Source organism: Desmodus rotundus, chromosome 1 (genome assembly GCF_022682495.2).
Source record: "Desmodus rotundus isolate HL8 chromosome 1, HLdesRot8A.1, whole genome shotgun sequence".
Lineage (NCBI taxonomy): Eukaryota > Metazoa > Chordata > Mammalia > Chiroptera > Phyllostomidae > Desmodus > Desmodus rotundus.
This window is the reverse complement of record NC_071387.1, coordinates 125171873-125184404: the sequence shown is the minus strand read 5'-3', so window position 1 is coordinate 125184404 and position 12532 is coordinate 125171873. Positions and strand designations below refer to the sequence as shown.

At 33.7% G+C, this 12532-nt stretch overlaps 1 protein-coding gene across 3 annotated transcripts in view; it reads right to left on the bottom strand.

Moving 5' to 3' along the window:
- DMXL1 (Dmx like 1) overlaps positions 1–12532 on the bottom strand; it is a 148984-nt gene that overhangs the window by 102138 nt on the left and 34314 nt on the right. For all 3 annotated transcript variants that reach the window (XM_053910559.1, XM_053910552.1, XM_053910558.1), the window contains exons 6-10: positions 10818–10884; positions 9004–9182; positions 4725–4914; positions 3351–3519; positions 304–516 (exon numbers count right to left, since the gene is read on the bottom strand). In XM_053910559.1, the coding sequence (XP_053766534.1) occupies positions 304–516; positions 3351–3519; positions 4725–4914; positions 9004–9182; positions 10818–10884 (818 nt within the window). The remainder of the gene's footprint in view (positions 1–303; positions 517–3350; positions 3520–4724; positions 4915–9003; positions 9183–10817; positions 10885–12532) is intronic.

Here is a 12532-nt window from a genome sequence, read left to right as displayed (position 1 = left end):
TAAACAAGCTCCCAGGTATTATCAATGCTGCTAGTTCACAGATAGTCCTTTAAGTGGCAATGCCCTAGGGACTGACCAAAGAAGCCCAAGTATGGAGAATCCTGAGTCCCCAAATCACCACATGGTAGAAAGCTACCTGGAATAGGAACATCTACAATAAATTATTCAATGAGCTAGTTCACATTGGTATTATGCCACTGTAATTTTGAAGTTTATTTCTGATAGTAACTAGTGTTACCCTAATATAAAATTCTTTGCTATTTTCAACAAATTTTACATTTTGTACACTTCTTAAAGCTTTACCTTCATCAGATTTTACATCTGCCTGATTAGAGTCTTCTACACTGGCCTCAGAAGATGGTTGTTCCAAACTTTTCCTAAGTTGCTGTAAAAAGACTTCCATGGACAAAGTAAAATGTAATTCTTTATTGTTTAGCCAGTGTACCACAAAAGGTCCACTCTTCTCTTCATTTTCGCTTAGACTTAGAGATGTAATAGAAGGAAGAAGTGGAATGTCTATAAAGAACAACAACAACAAAAAAAAAACAGTTAAAATTTCTATCATTCTAGCATATAAAACATCCAGGTCTCATATTTTTATTACACTGTTACACTTATCTTTAAACCTCTGTAATATATTTTATTTAACCTATAAATAAGACTCCCCACATAATGTTTGCCAACAATTATTATTAATGATAGCAGACATAAACAGTAAATTTAATATACCTATAAAGGAATTAAAATGATATATTCTAGGTCATATAGCCTAATTTATTTTATATACATTTTCTTTAATTCTAAAAAATGTTCTCATAAGAAATGTCTAATTTGTAGACATCTTAATAGGAAAGTCTTCTTAATTTATACACATACTTTGATAAGAAACCTATTTTAATCTGGCCTACTATGCAAATGTCACCAATATGATGTCAAAGAATTAGTGATTTATCCAAATAGCAACAACTTTCTTTCTTACTTAATAGACTGGCATACTAATTTTTTTAATGACCTACCCATCTAATTCTAAGATAGACACTGCTTATTAGCATCAAGATTAAAGCTGGAAAGTAAAATTGAGGTTCCCTTCTTATATTTAAGAAGGGCATTCAAGACAAACCAACTCAGCTTTAAAAAAAGTTCATTGGTATTACTTTTGATATAATTGCTAAATTAAGCATATTGAAATGTGAATTCGAAGTAAGTTATGACAAACAACAATCCCTAACTAATAAAGGTCAAGAAAAATGTGTGTATCATATTAAATCACATCTAAATTTAGCTCATGCTGTTATCTGCTGAACAGTAAAGGCTGAAATGGATTGAAGGAATGTAAACTGATTCTATGCTTCGTGAGAGCAAGGATCATGCCTGTCTTGATCACCCCTGTATCTGCAGTTCCTACCACTATATTTGGTTCCCATACTGACACATACTAAAAACTCAATAAAAGTCTTGTGGGACTGAACTGCCAATTCCACTGTTCCTAGGTGATACATACTAATGCCAGGGATTAAAACAGTGCTCCCAAGAGTCCTATTGGATAGGATTTTCTCATTTTTGATTTACAAACAACCCAAAAGAGATCAACAGAGCCTCTAGTGGATCACAGGCCTAGTTGTTAAGCAAGTACACAAGAAAGAGGAGCTAATTCTGACTTTTAGCAGAAGCATTCTAAGGAAAAAAAAGAAGAAAAGATCTCACATTTCTTCTGTCTCCTGACCTTACTTAAAGAATTTGATTAAAGTCATTTTTTTTAATGAGAAATCTTCATAGAAAGGGTATAAGAACTAGAACCAGGAGAATATCTTAGAGCTCTTCTTCTGATTCTATTTCTATAAATGGGTCAAATAAGTGAAGCCAAATCTGAGAGCTGGTCCTCAAATAAGAAATAGAGCATACAGAAGGGTCATTCCAATAGATCTAATTTCGGGAAAGGAATTTTCCATAGGATCTATTCTAACTGCTAATAATATTATTTTGCTTTGATTTGTTCTACACATAGGGATTTTCTTTAGGGACCTACGACCTAAGAAAGATTTTTAGGAAGGTGGTCAAGGAGATGCTACACTGAAACTAAGGGTTTCCTTTTTTGTAATCCCTTAGCCTTTTCCATTAAAGTGAGAATTCAAGATTTCTATATTCTCAGAATATTGTCTTTTACTCAGTAGAGACTGAAAGTTCTTCTACTGACCTTAGAATTGCATCTGGGTATTAATACCTCTGTCAATGTACATATTTTATTAAAGGTAATGGTATTTTCTAAGCCTATATAATTTTTTAATAAAAATAATCAATATTCTCCCCTTCATATTTTCTTGGCTCATGGATTCTTTTAGAGCTGGGGACTGTTGTTTACCAAATAAAAGCTGACAGAACCATCAAATACTCTTCATTCCTTCATACCAGAAGTATCTCTACTCTTTAACTTACCAGAGCACTTCTCACTTTTATTCAAGTAACTAATGGACCATATTTATCCCTACATTTCTTTGAAGAATGCAATACAGCAAAATCCAGTGTGCTATATGAAAATAGGTGATGCTAAATTTATATTTAAGAATACCCCCAAATACATAAAAACTCATCAATAGTGCTTATCTTCTGGGGAGAAGGACTAGGGTAGGATACAGGTGAAAAATGGCTTTTACTTTTCACTTTCTGTACAGATGGCATTACTCATATGCAAATGCTGTTTTTCATTTTTTTCCCAGTAATAGTCTAAGGTTTTACTTTAAATGCCCCAGCTGTGATCAGTTGGGTTTTTTTTCCTATTCTTTTTTATTCATCTTTATTATAGTCTTTTCCATTACCAGTTAGTCCCCTTATATCCCCTTCCCCCAGCAGTCACTATTTACTAAAATGATGAACACTTAAATTCTTCCATCGAAATATTCTAGAACTGTCAATCTAACAGACATATTTGACTAGAGAAATAGGTTTCTTAATTCTCGCAGTTATAAATTCCAAATATTTCTGCTCTTCTTCTGAAATGGCTCCAAAGGTCAAGTACTAAATACACTGGTTTTATTTTAACAACTCTACAATAATGATGAAGCACTACTCTGTGATGTTAAGCTGTGTTAAGTATTAGCTCAAATCTCCACTTTAGAACAAACTAATAAAGAATCTAAATGGCTTATCAAGATCTTAAATCATAAATCAAATCATAGCCTTAAAGAGCAAACAAATAAACCTCACTTTGTGTAATCAGTGAATTGGCTATCATGAAAAATTAACTAAGAAAGTCATCTCCAATATTTTACCTATTTATAACTAAAAGTATAACTTATTTGTTATAAAATCAATCTACTCAATTCAAAAACATGCTTTGAACAGTGCTTTATTACCTGTGGCTGGGTTGATGCTGGCTGCAATATGAAAGTGGCAGAGTGCATTGGCATGCAGTGGAGTGTTCCTGTGGACGTGATGAGGATCCTGCTGATGAGGCAGGTATCCGGTATGTGCTGCGAGTGCAAGAGACCTCCTTCGGCCTCTACGGAAATGTCTCAGATTTACCTGTGAGAAAGAATCAACAAAGTAAAACTAATGCCTATATTGTCATAAAGATATATGTATAGGTTAAATAATGATTGTTAGACATTACAGATATTCTATTTCAGATGAGTTTATATGTACAAATAATTTTCAGCAGGTTTTTATAGCAAATTTGAAACTTGAAGAAGCTTAGAACTTAAACTGCCTGACTCTTAACTATCACCCAATACATTGCAATTTGTATTTGATTTATTTTCTGGCAATTAATTTCCTGAACATAAAGGCAAAGTTTGTAATAATGTATTTGTGGACGATGATGTGTCTATGTACGTATGCTATTTTCTTTGTATCCAAAGCTTACTTCCTATGACCACAAAGCATTGGATAGATTTGCCATAATAAATTAGGGTGGTATTTTCTAATTTACAAAGCATTTCATAGATCACCTCATTTGACCCATAAGGCAGACATTGCAAATATTGTTATCTCATCTTTCAGATGATAAAAGTTTATACAGAACACATGGTATTAAAGTAGACAAGAATCATCAGATTCTAGTTGTTGAGTCTCCATGCATTATATATTTAATAATATTCTGAACCATTACAATACCGTACTAACTTGAAAAATAGGTATTCTTAATCATGCAAAGCACTCATAGATAAATCAATTTAGATTACTTCCTGTTTTTGATAATAAGAAAATAAAAAGAATTTGCATTACTAGTTTATGTTCAATTAATACAAACATCAAAAACTGAATTTACTTTCTACACTACTTAGTAAAATAAATACTCCAAGTTCAAAGGGGCTCTAAAGATAACAACCACAGAACAGAATCTAACAAACTAATCATTCATATAATTAAGACAGGACAAAACATCCCAAACTCTAAAAAAAGTAAATAATTTTTACAGTCAAACCTTTGCTTTCTCAGATTTTAATTTATTTTATTTTAGCTAAGACAAGGGTAAGCATACTTTTGTTATCATTAGTTGAGCTAAAATTAACTTTATAACTATAAGTACTTTTTTGCTCTAGACAAAATCCTTAAGAACACTTTTTAAACCAAATAAAACTAAAATTTTTCTGGGACTTCCTAAGACATATATATTTTTGTAACTACCCATGTGATTTTGAATATTAATTAGGATCAGTGTTACAAAAAAGGAAACATACAACAGGCTTTAAAACTTGTAGGAAATAACATCTAATAAAATCACTCACATCTAAAGTGTTTTGAACTCGTTCTTTACTGGAAGCATTTCTCTCGAAATTATTTGTTAAATTAATTGGTTCGGTCCAATGGTTGCTGTCACCTCCATACAGTAAACAATCATTTGGTAAAAATGTCTCTACCCAAAGACGACACACATTATCTTTGCAGTAAGTCAACAGCACATTACATACAGAAGCCCTAAGAAATAAAAAGATTTTAGAGGCAAAAATATAAACTTCACACAGCATCACACTATACAGTGTTTCTATAATGTACACAACTAAGGTACCAATGAAGAAAATATCAACATACATTTATGCAATGTATTTAGTAAGAACCATTACAATTGAGTGGGTATTTGATTTCATTGCATCAAATGCTCGCTAACCTATCTCTTTTCTGCCTAGAATTCAGTAGTTCTTGTTTCAATAATCTAAGATTCTTCTTACCACTAAACAATAAAGACTAAAATCATGATATAATCTCTCAGTTAATAAGCAAAAGAAAATCACATCTATTAAAAAGATCTGACTTATTCAGTGGATGGTTATTTGAATTATTTCATAATGCTTAATTTTTACTTCCTGTACAGGCACACGCACACAGGTCACTACCAGACTACATTAACTAGTACTTTTATCCTCTCCTTGCCTAACACATATGCCAAAAGCAGTGAAATGCAAGAACAGAAAATTCATCATAAAATAAGTACAGCCACCTCCTTCCTTAGTCATTCTTAATTTTCAGTGAATTTACTGTATTGCAATCCCACAAAATAAAAGCAAAATCAATTGCACATATATTAGTAAGCTCCATAAGCATCAAGAGTTCAAAGGCTGAAACTCTATCAACAAAGACTACCTCTTATTGGGACACTCAGCAAATTTAGAAAAAAGGAAAAAAAAGTCACAATATCCTGTAGTAGACACTTATTCAAACAAATCTGATTAAAAATGAATGATCAGCAGAAGGCTTCTATCAGTACCTCAGTAAGTTAAAATTTTTAAAAAAGAAATCAAAATATTCTGTAGCAGTCACTTTGTTAAACATAGCTACCGATTAAAAAAGGATACAAACAAAGCGGAAGAAAAGAGAGAATGGCTGTTTTGTCTTGGTTCCTCTTCCCTTCAGCTTTCCTCTTCTATTGTCTCATCTCTCTCCCTCCTTCCTTCTTCCTTCCCTTCCTTCTCTGTCTATTTCCCTTAATCCCCTTGCTACCCATTCCCTAGACTTCTCTCTCTCTCTCAATTCTCAGCTTTTTCTCCTGTCCAGGCTACCCTCCCTTACCACCTCTCTTCTTCTGTACCTTCACCTCTCACCCCTTCCTAAAGTGCCTCCTTTCCTTTCCATATTCTGTTTCTCCTTTCCCCATCCTCATGCCTCTCTCTCCTCCTTCAGGTTTTCTCCCTTTTTTTCTCTAGTCCTCTATGCCCTTCTCCTATCCCCCTTCCCTGTCTGTTTCTCTCTAGAACATTCACACACACACACAGGCAGTGGTAACAAGATTAAATATAAGTAAATAGAAACACAAGAAAATACCCGTACACCAAAAGGAAATACAGAAAGTTCAAGTTTAATAGTTCTAATTAGTAACTAGCAGAATGGAAAGGCTTACCAAGGAAGAACAGAACGTAGGAGACTAAAGGGATGAATAGACAACAAGCAATCAGAAGAGGCATAAGAAGTTAGGCAAGGGCAATGAAATAAGCAAGAAAGGTACACAATGCAGAAGCATGGAGAAGGCTTTGACCCTGAAATGTGGGTGGTCCCTGGTAACTTTCTTCAGGATACTAGGCCTTAAGGACAGTCAATGTAAACAGCTGGCAGGTAATATATAAGCAGAATATGTAAGAAGTACTCTGATATGTTTCAGTCACTTCTCTGGCAATATCTTTCTTCCTCACTTTATTGGAGTGTCTTAATCTTTCTTCAATGGCATAGCATACTCAGGTATAGCCAAAAAAGAAAAATAAAAAAAAAATAATAAAAGTACAACCTCAGAACAACAATGTGATGGGTGTCTGTAACACCCATCCTATTTTGATGTAATAACAACAGACTAAAGACAGTTTGAAACTAGTTATCTAAAACCAACTTTTGGTGGTTTCTGGAGAATATAACCAAATCTCCCAACCTGTCCTACATTCATCAATTTTTAATTAGTAAAGAAGTATATGCTTATTACAAATACTTCTCCATTATTCTCTCTTAAGCAAGCAGTCCATTGCATAACGCATTGCCATTTTGGTTGAGGATCTTACTTTTATGGGAAAAACAAACCACTTTTATTACCCCATGAAGATGCCGTATCAAAAAGAGTAATGCTCTTTGATGGGATCTCTCTCATTTTCATGAGAAAGGTTCAGCTTTCCCACTAAACACCTGCAGGAAGTATGCATTTAGTAAAACAAAAGTGAAAACTGAGAACGCTCAGGGAGATTAGCTGGTTCTTAAATAACATGGATCCAAAAATAAAGTTCTGGAGACCTCTAAAAGATGTCACAACTAACTGAAACTCTAGTTCTATTTTCCTATGCTGCAAAATTTAGTTGGTAAGAGATCAAATGAACACAGGCAGTATAAACAAACACAAATACAAACTGGTATGCCTCACTGCTGTTATCAGACATTCGTAATGGTCCAGTTTAAGACATCTGCCTGTGACCATTTTTGCCAACACTGAGTGAACATGGTCAGGAGCAGATGATGTGTATATCCTCTCTTAAAAGATACAATACTTCATAAGCCTCTTTTTTAAAAACACGCTAGTAATCTATCAGTAAATGAAAACACTTGGATGTACCAGAAGAAATCAGCCTCTGAAATGATGTAATCTTCAGATACTTCTAAAAGGTTCACAGTTTGCGATGGCAGCTATTTTTATGGGGGCCTTTTACAACTTTTAAGAGAACAGTTAACATATGCCACAGCTCATTCTATTCTAAACATATTTTTATATAAGTAGGCAATGCTCTCAGGGGTACTAGAGCAATAGTTCTCAAAGTGAAGCTAGGCTGAGGGTGCTTGTGCTAAAAATACAGGTTGTCTACAGCAATTTCCTTAGTCCAAAGACTGATAACATCCTCCTATAACAGAACTATTACTGCTCCTCGAGTGTCCTGCTCCTGTGCTTTCTTATATTGGAGGTCTGGGGTAGGAAGAATACTACACTAAAAATAACTTAAAAATCTAGGTATAAGAATAATGGATACATGCTATTATATGTTTGTCCAAACCCATACAGTGCACACCACCAAGAATCAACTGTAATGTACACTATGGACTTTAGGTGGTGCTACTGTGTTGATATAGGTTCATAAATTCTAACTAATGTGGAGGATGTTGACATCAAGGGAGGCTATGCATGTGTGGGAGCAAAGGGTATATGGGAAATCTCTATACCTTCCCTTCAGTTTGGCTGTGAACCTTAAAATGCTCTAAAAAGACAGTCTTAATATAGTTTAAAAAAAAATCTAGGTATACCCTATTGGCTCACTAAAACAAAACTAAAAAGTCAACAAATGATCCAGATACCCTACCAAAGATCAGCTTAGGACATCTCAGGTGACAAAAGGGGAAAACTTCACTGCTCCATGGTGTGGCCAAATTGAAAATGGCCATGTGGAACAAAAAGGGATTTCTACCTATACTTAAGTAACAGGTCTCTATAACTTACTAATATAGGCAAAAATTCAATGGGATATCAAATCTTAAAAGTACTACAGGAAAGAAAGGATGTGCTAACATATAGGTGGATTTGTGCATGTATGTATAGGCTAAACTGATTATCTAGTTCAGGGCATCATAATATACAACCCTCTCCCTTTTCCTCAAAGATGTTGGGTGTAATTAAAGAAATGTTTGAGGCCTCATGGTATGTCCTCTCAGTAAAGCTAGGGTTTTTTTGGTTTTTTTAACCAGAGGTGATAGAAGGTACATAGAAGTGTACATAGAAGGTACAAGATGAGGGAGTGAAATGTGAAAAAGTCCACACAAGCAACAATATGGAGAATGATTAAGGCATAAAAGAATTGGATACATAATATAGAAAAGAAAAAGATGCACAACTCTGCCACTTAAAAATATCAAACATGGAAGTAAATATCCTTTCATATGGCTCTCCTCTTAAGTGTCAATCACAATTGACCCATTGCTAGAGATTCGCAAGCCAAGGACCATCTAATATTACTTGAATCTTCACAGGCAAAAGTCCAATGCAAGAAAAGTAGTCAAAATCACAAACATGACACTCTCTTAATACATGGGAAAAATTACTAATCCACTGACCGAGGCATATATTTGCTTGTTTTACGCCAGGAAAATCCATTTACAGCTCGAGGATGGGCCAGATATACAAAAGAAAAGTCAATTTCTCCTTGGGATTGTTTTTCTGAACTTTTATCTGGAGAGGTAACAGCTGTCCGCCAGTTTTCCACATTATACCACACCTTTAAAAGACAGTCATCCTAAAATGGGGGAAAAAGCAGAAAAACATCCACATGAGAATTAAAGATTAAGTTAAATAGCAAATGTAAGATTTTTCTCCCCAATCACAGAAACATAAGGATGAAAGAAGGGGTTGGCATGGAGAAACTGAGAAAATCTCTGAATCTGATACTTTTCTATTAGCATTCCTTAATTGTGCTTTGAGAATTAAAGTGTGTGAATATGCGTATTTTGCAAGGGTTGGTTTAAGTTCTAGTTACCATATAGTATGGAAAATGGAGTCATTCAGGAAAGACTGAAAGATGAAGTGTTCTTTTCCCATTTAGCCAAGTATCAAATAAGAAAGCATTACTACTAGCAGACTTAAAAAAACTGAAACTTAAAAACTTCTGAAAACAAAGGACAGTTTTCATGAATTATCCTATTAATGTTCAAAGAAAATGTTGCAGGTGATAATAAGCACTTAACAAGTACTACCATATAAAATAATCTAAGTAAAATAAAAATTGCATCTCCTAATTTGGAAAGGGAAGAACAAGGGAGACTCAAATGTGCCAGGTTTTACTCTTAAACTGTAATTGCAGTCCCACCTGTAAAGTTAATCAGAATCAACAAATCCATGGCTCTCCTAAAAAAAAAAAAAAAAAAAAAAAAAAAAAAAAAAAAAAAAAAAAAAAAACCTCACGAGGATTTAGAGTATCTCAGTCTTTTTAAAAATTATTTATTTTTTATTGTTCAAGTACAGCTGTCTCCATTCCCCCACCGCCCCCCCGCACCACTTTGCCTCGCCCCACCCTCAATCCTACCTGCCTTCAGCTTTCTCCCTGTGTTCCTTGACGACCCTTCCCCTTCTTTCCCCCATTAACCCCCCTCCCCGCTCCCCGCTGGTTACTGTCAGTTAGTTCTTTATTTATGCTAAGTGAAATAAGGCAGGCAGTGAAAGACAAATACCATATGATCTCACCTTTAAGTGGAATCTACTCAACCAAACAAGCAAGCAAGCAAAATATAACCAGAGACATTGAAATAAAGAGTATCTCACATTCTTAATCTGTAGAAGGCTTTCAGCAATGAGAATAACTTTAGTTGTGCATTAATTGTTCTGTGTACCAATTATTAAACATAAAACAATTTCAAAGAAATACACTGTGTTGAAATCAATACATTGTGTTGAAAATGATTACAAATGTTTTCTAGAAAGTCTGTAAATTCTTTTACCTTAAATAAAGCTTAATATATCTGTCAGCTCAAAGATAATATAAATAGTAGCAAGTTTATTGATAATATACTATATGCAAAATACTACACCAGTCACTTTACATACACCATCTAAATTAATCCTATGATAAATAACATGAAATAGATATTATTATCCTAAATTTATACATGAGAAAACCAAAGCTCAAAGAGATTAACTACTTACCCAATGTCAAAAAGTTGGTAAAGGGCAGATTATATCAGATTACCTTTAAGTCTATGCTGTTTCAATTATACCATACTGCTCTTTAACACAATGTTATGCCAATTTTTGCTATTTAACACTTTAAAGAAAAATATATTTTCAACTTAAATAAATAAAATAATGCCTATTAATGTTTTTGAAATTTCAAAATAAATCATAAACACAATTTAGCAATAGTATTTTCATAAATTACCTTCCCAGCAGTGGCAAAAAATTCTCCATCCGGTGAAAATTTCATTAAATGAATTTGGGAAGCAGTTCTGTAAATTAAACAAATGAGTAATATTCAAGGAAAATTAAATAGAGAAAATGCAAAATTACTCCACTAAACTATATTCAGCAATTTCTTCAAATAATAAAACTTTTTGATAACACAAATTTCACAGTCACTTTTAAGCTCATAAATATAAATTTTAAATTATAAAACTTTAAATATAATTTTTTACATAAATATATCCATGCATAAAAATCATGCAAGGGACAACTTGTCAGTCTTTAAAACTTAAGACAAGAGTCATAGTTCTTATTCCCTCAGAATTTGGAAATCTAATTTCAAGAGCCATAGATAATCTGTATTCCAAAATACACTCTCACGGACAAATCAACATTTTTAAATGAATTGTTTTAATGTGGCATTTGACTAATTAAAGATTACGTGTGGGTTAATGACGATCAAGGACTCAGCCTGCCAGCTTCATCTATATGCTTGGTGAGTACTTGCTTTTCTGCCTACCCATATATGATGATCTCAGGACACCTTTCACTATCTTTGCTTTCTTTTCTCACCTAAGTTCATGCTTAGATAGATTCATCCTAAAATCATCTGTAAAGCAGGCCAAAGATGAATTCTGTCACAGTTCATTCCAAATACAACCTTTTTCCTGGCTTTAAATATAATAAATAATAGAAAATATTAATGTAGATCGCTAAGAAAATGAAATCATATATAGTTTCACTGATACCATGACACTGATGACACTGATTTCCAGGCAAAATCACTCTTAATGTTTTAATACACAGACTTCCAGATGATTCTGTCCATTCCCCCTCTCTATCTACTTCCCACGGGAAGGTGTAGGGGAGGAGATGGAAACCAATGTCATATTTACAATTTGCTTTGTAACATTTATTTATTTATTTAAAAATGTTAGAGACATTTTTCATATTAATATGTGTAGATCTGCATTATTTTACTGGCTTATGGTATTCTATTACACATATATGCAATGATTTGAAATAATTTAATAACTCACTGTTTTCTCATTTTTCTGCTTTAAAAAAATGATGCAAGGAGTACTCTTGCACATGCATTTTTATGCATATGGTTAGTTCTAAGGATGTCTGTCCTTAAATGCTTTAAAAGTGCCTGGTCTCCATGACTGTGATCTTGTTCCCCCTACAGTCTTTTCTCAAAAGAGCAGCTAAAACAGTTTTTAAAAAGGGAATCAGTTCTCAACACTCTCTCTGCTGAAAATCCTAACAGACTCCCAAATCACTTAGAAGAAAAAGCCTCACAATAACCTGTAAACTGAGTCCTGACTTTGATCATTTCCCCTATCACTCTTCACCTTGTTCACTTTACTTCAGCCACAAGCTAAGGACTCTTAGCACTTAATGTTTCCTCAGCCTGGAACATTCTTCTCCCAGAGACAGGCATACATGGTTTTCTGCCTTACTTCCTCCAGGTCTGTACTCAGTGTCACGTCTACTCTGCTTCCCCATACCCTACTTACACTTTCTCTACTGTACTTATTGATCTCTTCACCTACATGTGTAGCTAGAGTTTTAAATTTTTGCTTTTATTTAGTTAAGTTATAGAGACCTATTATTAAATATAGTTAATGGAATCTTCAGCTAATCCTAAAATAAAACTTGTAGTTTCTAGTTTCATGGCTTTTCTTACTTAAA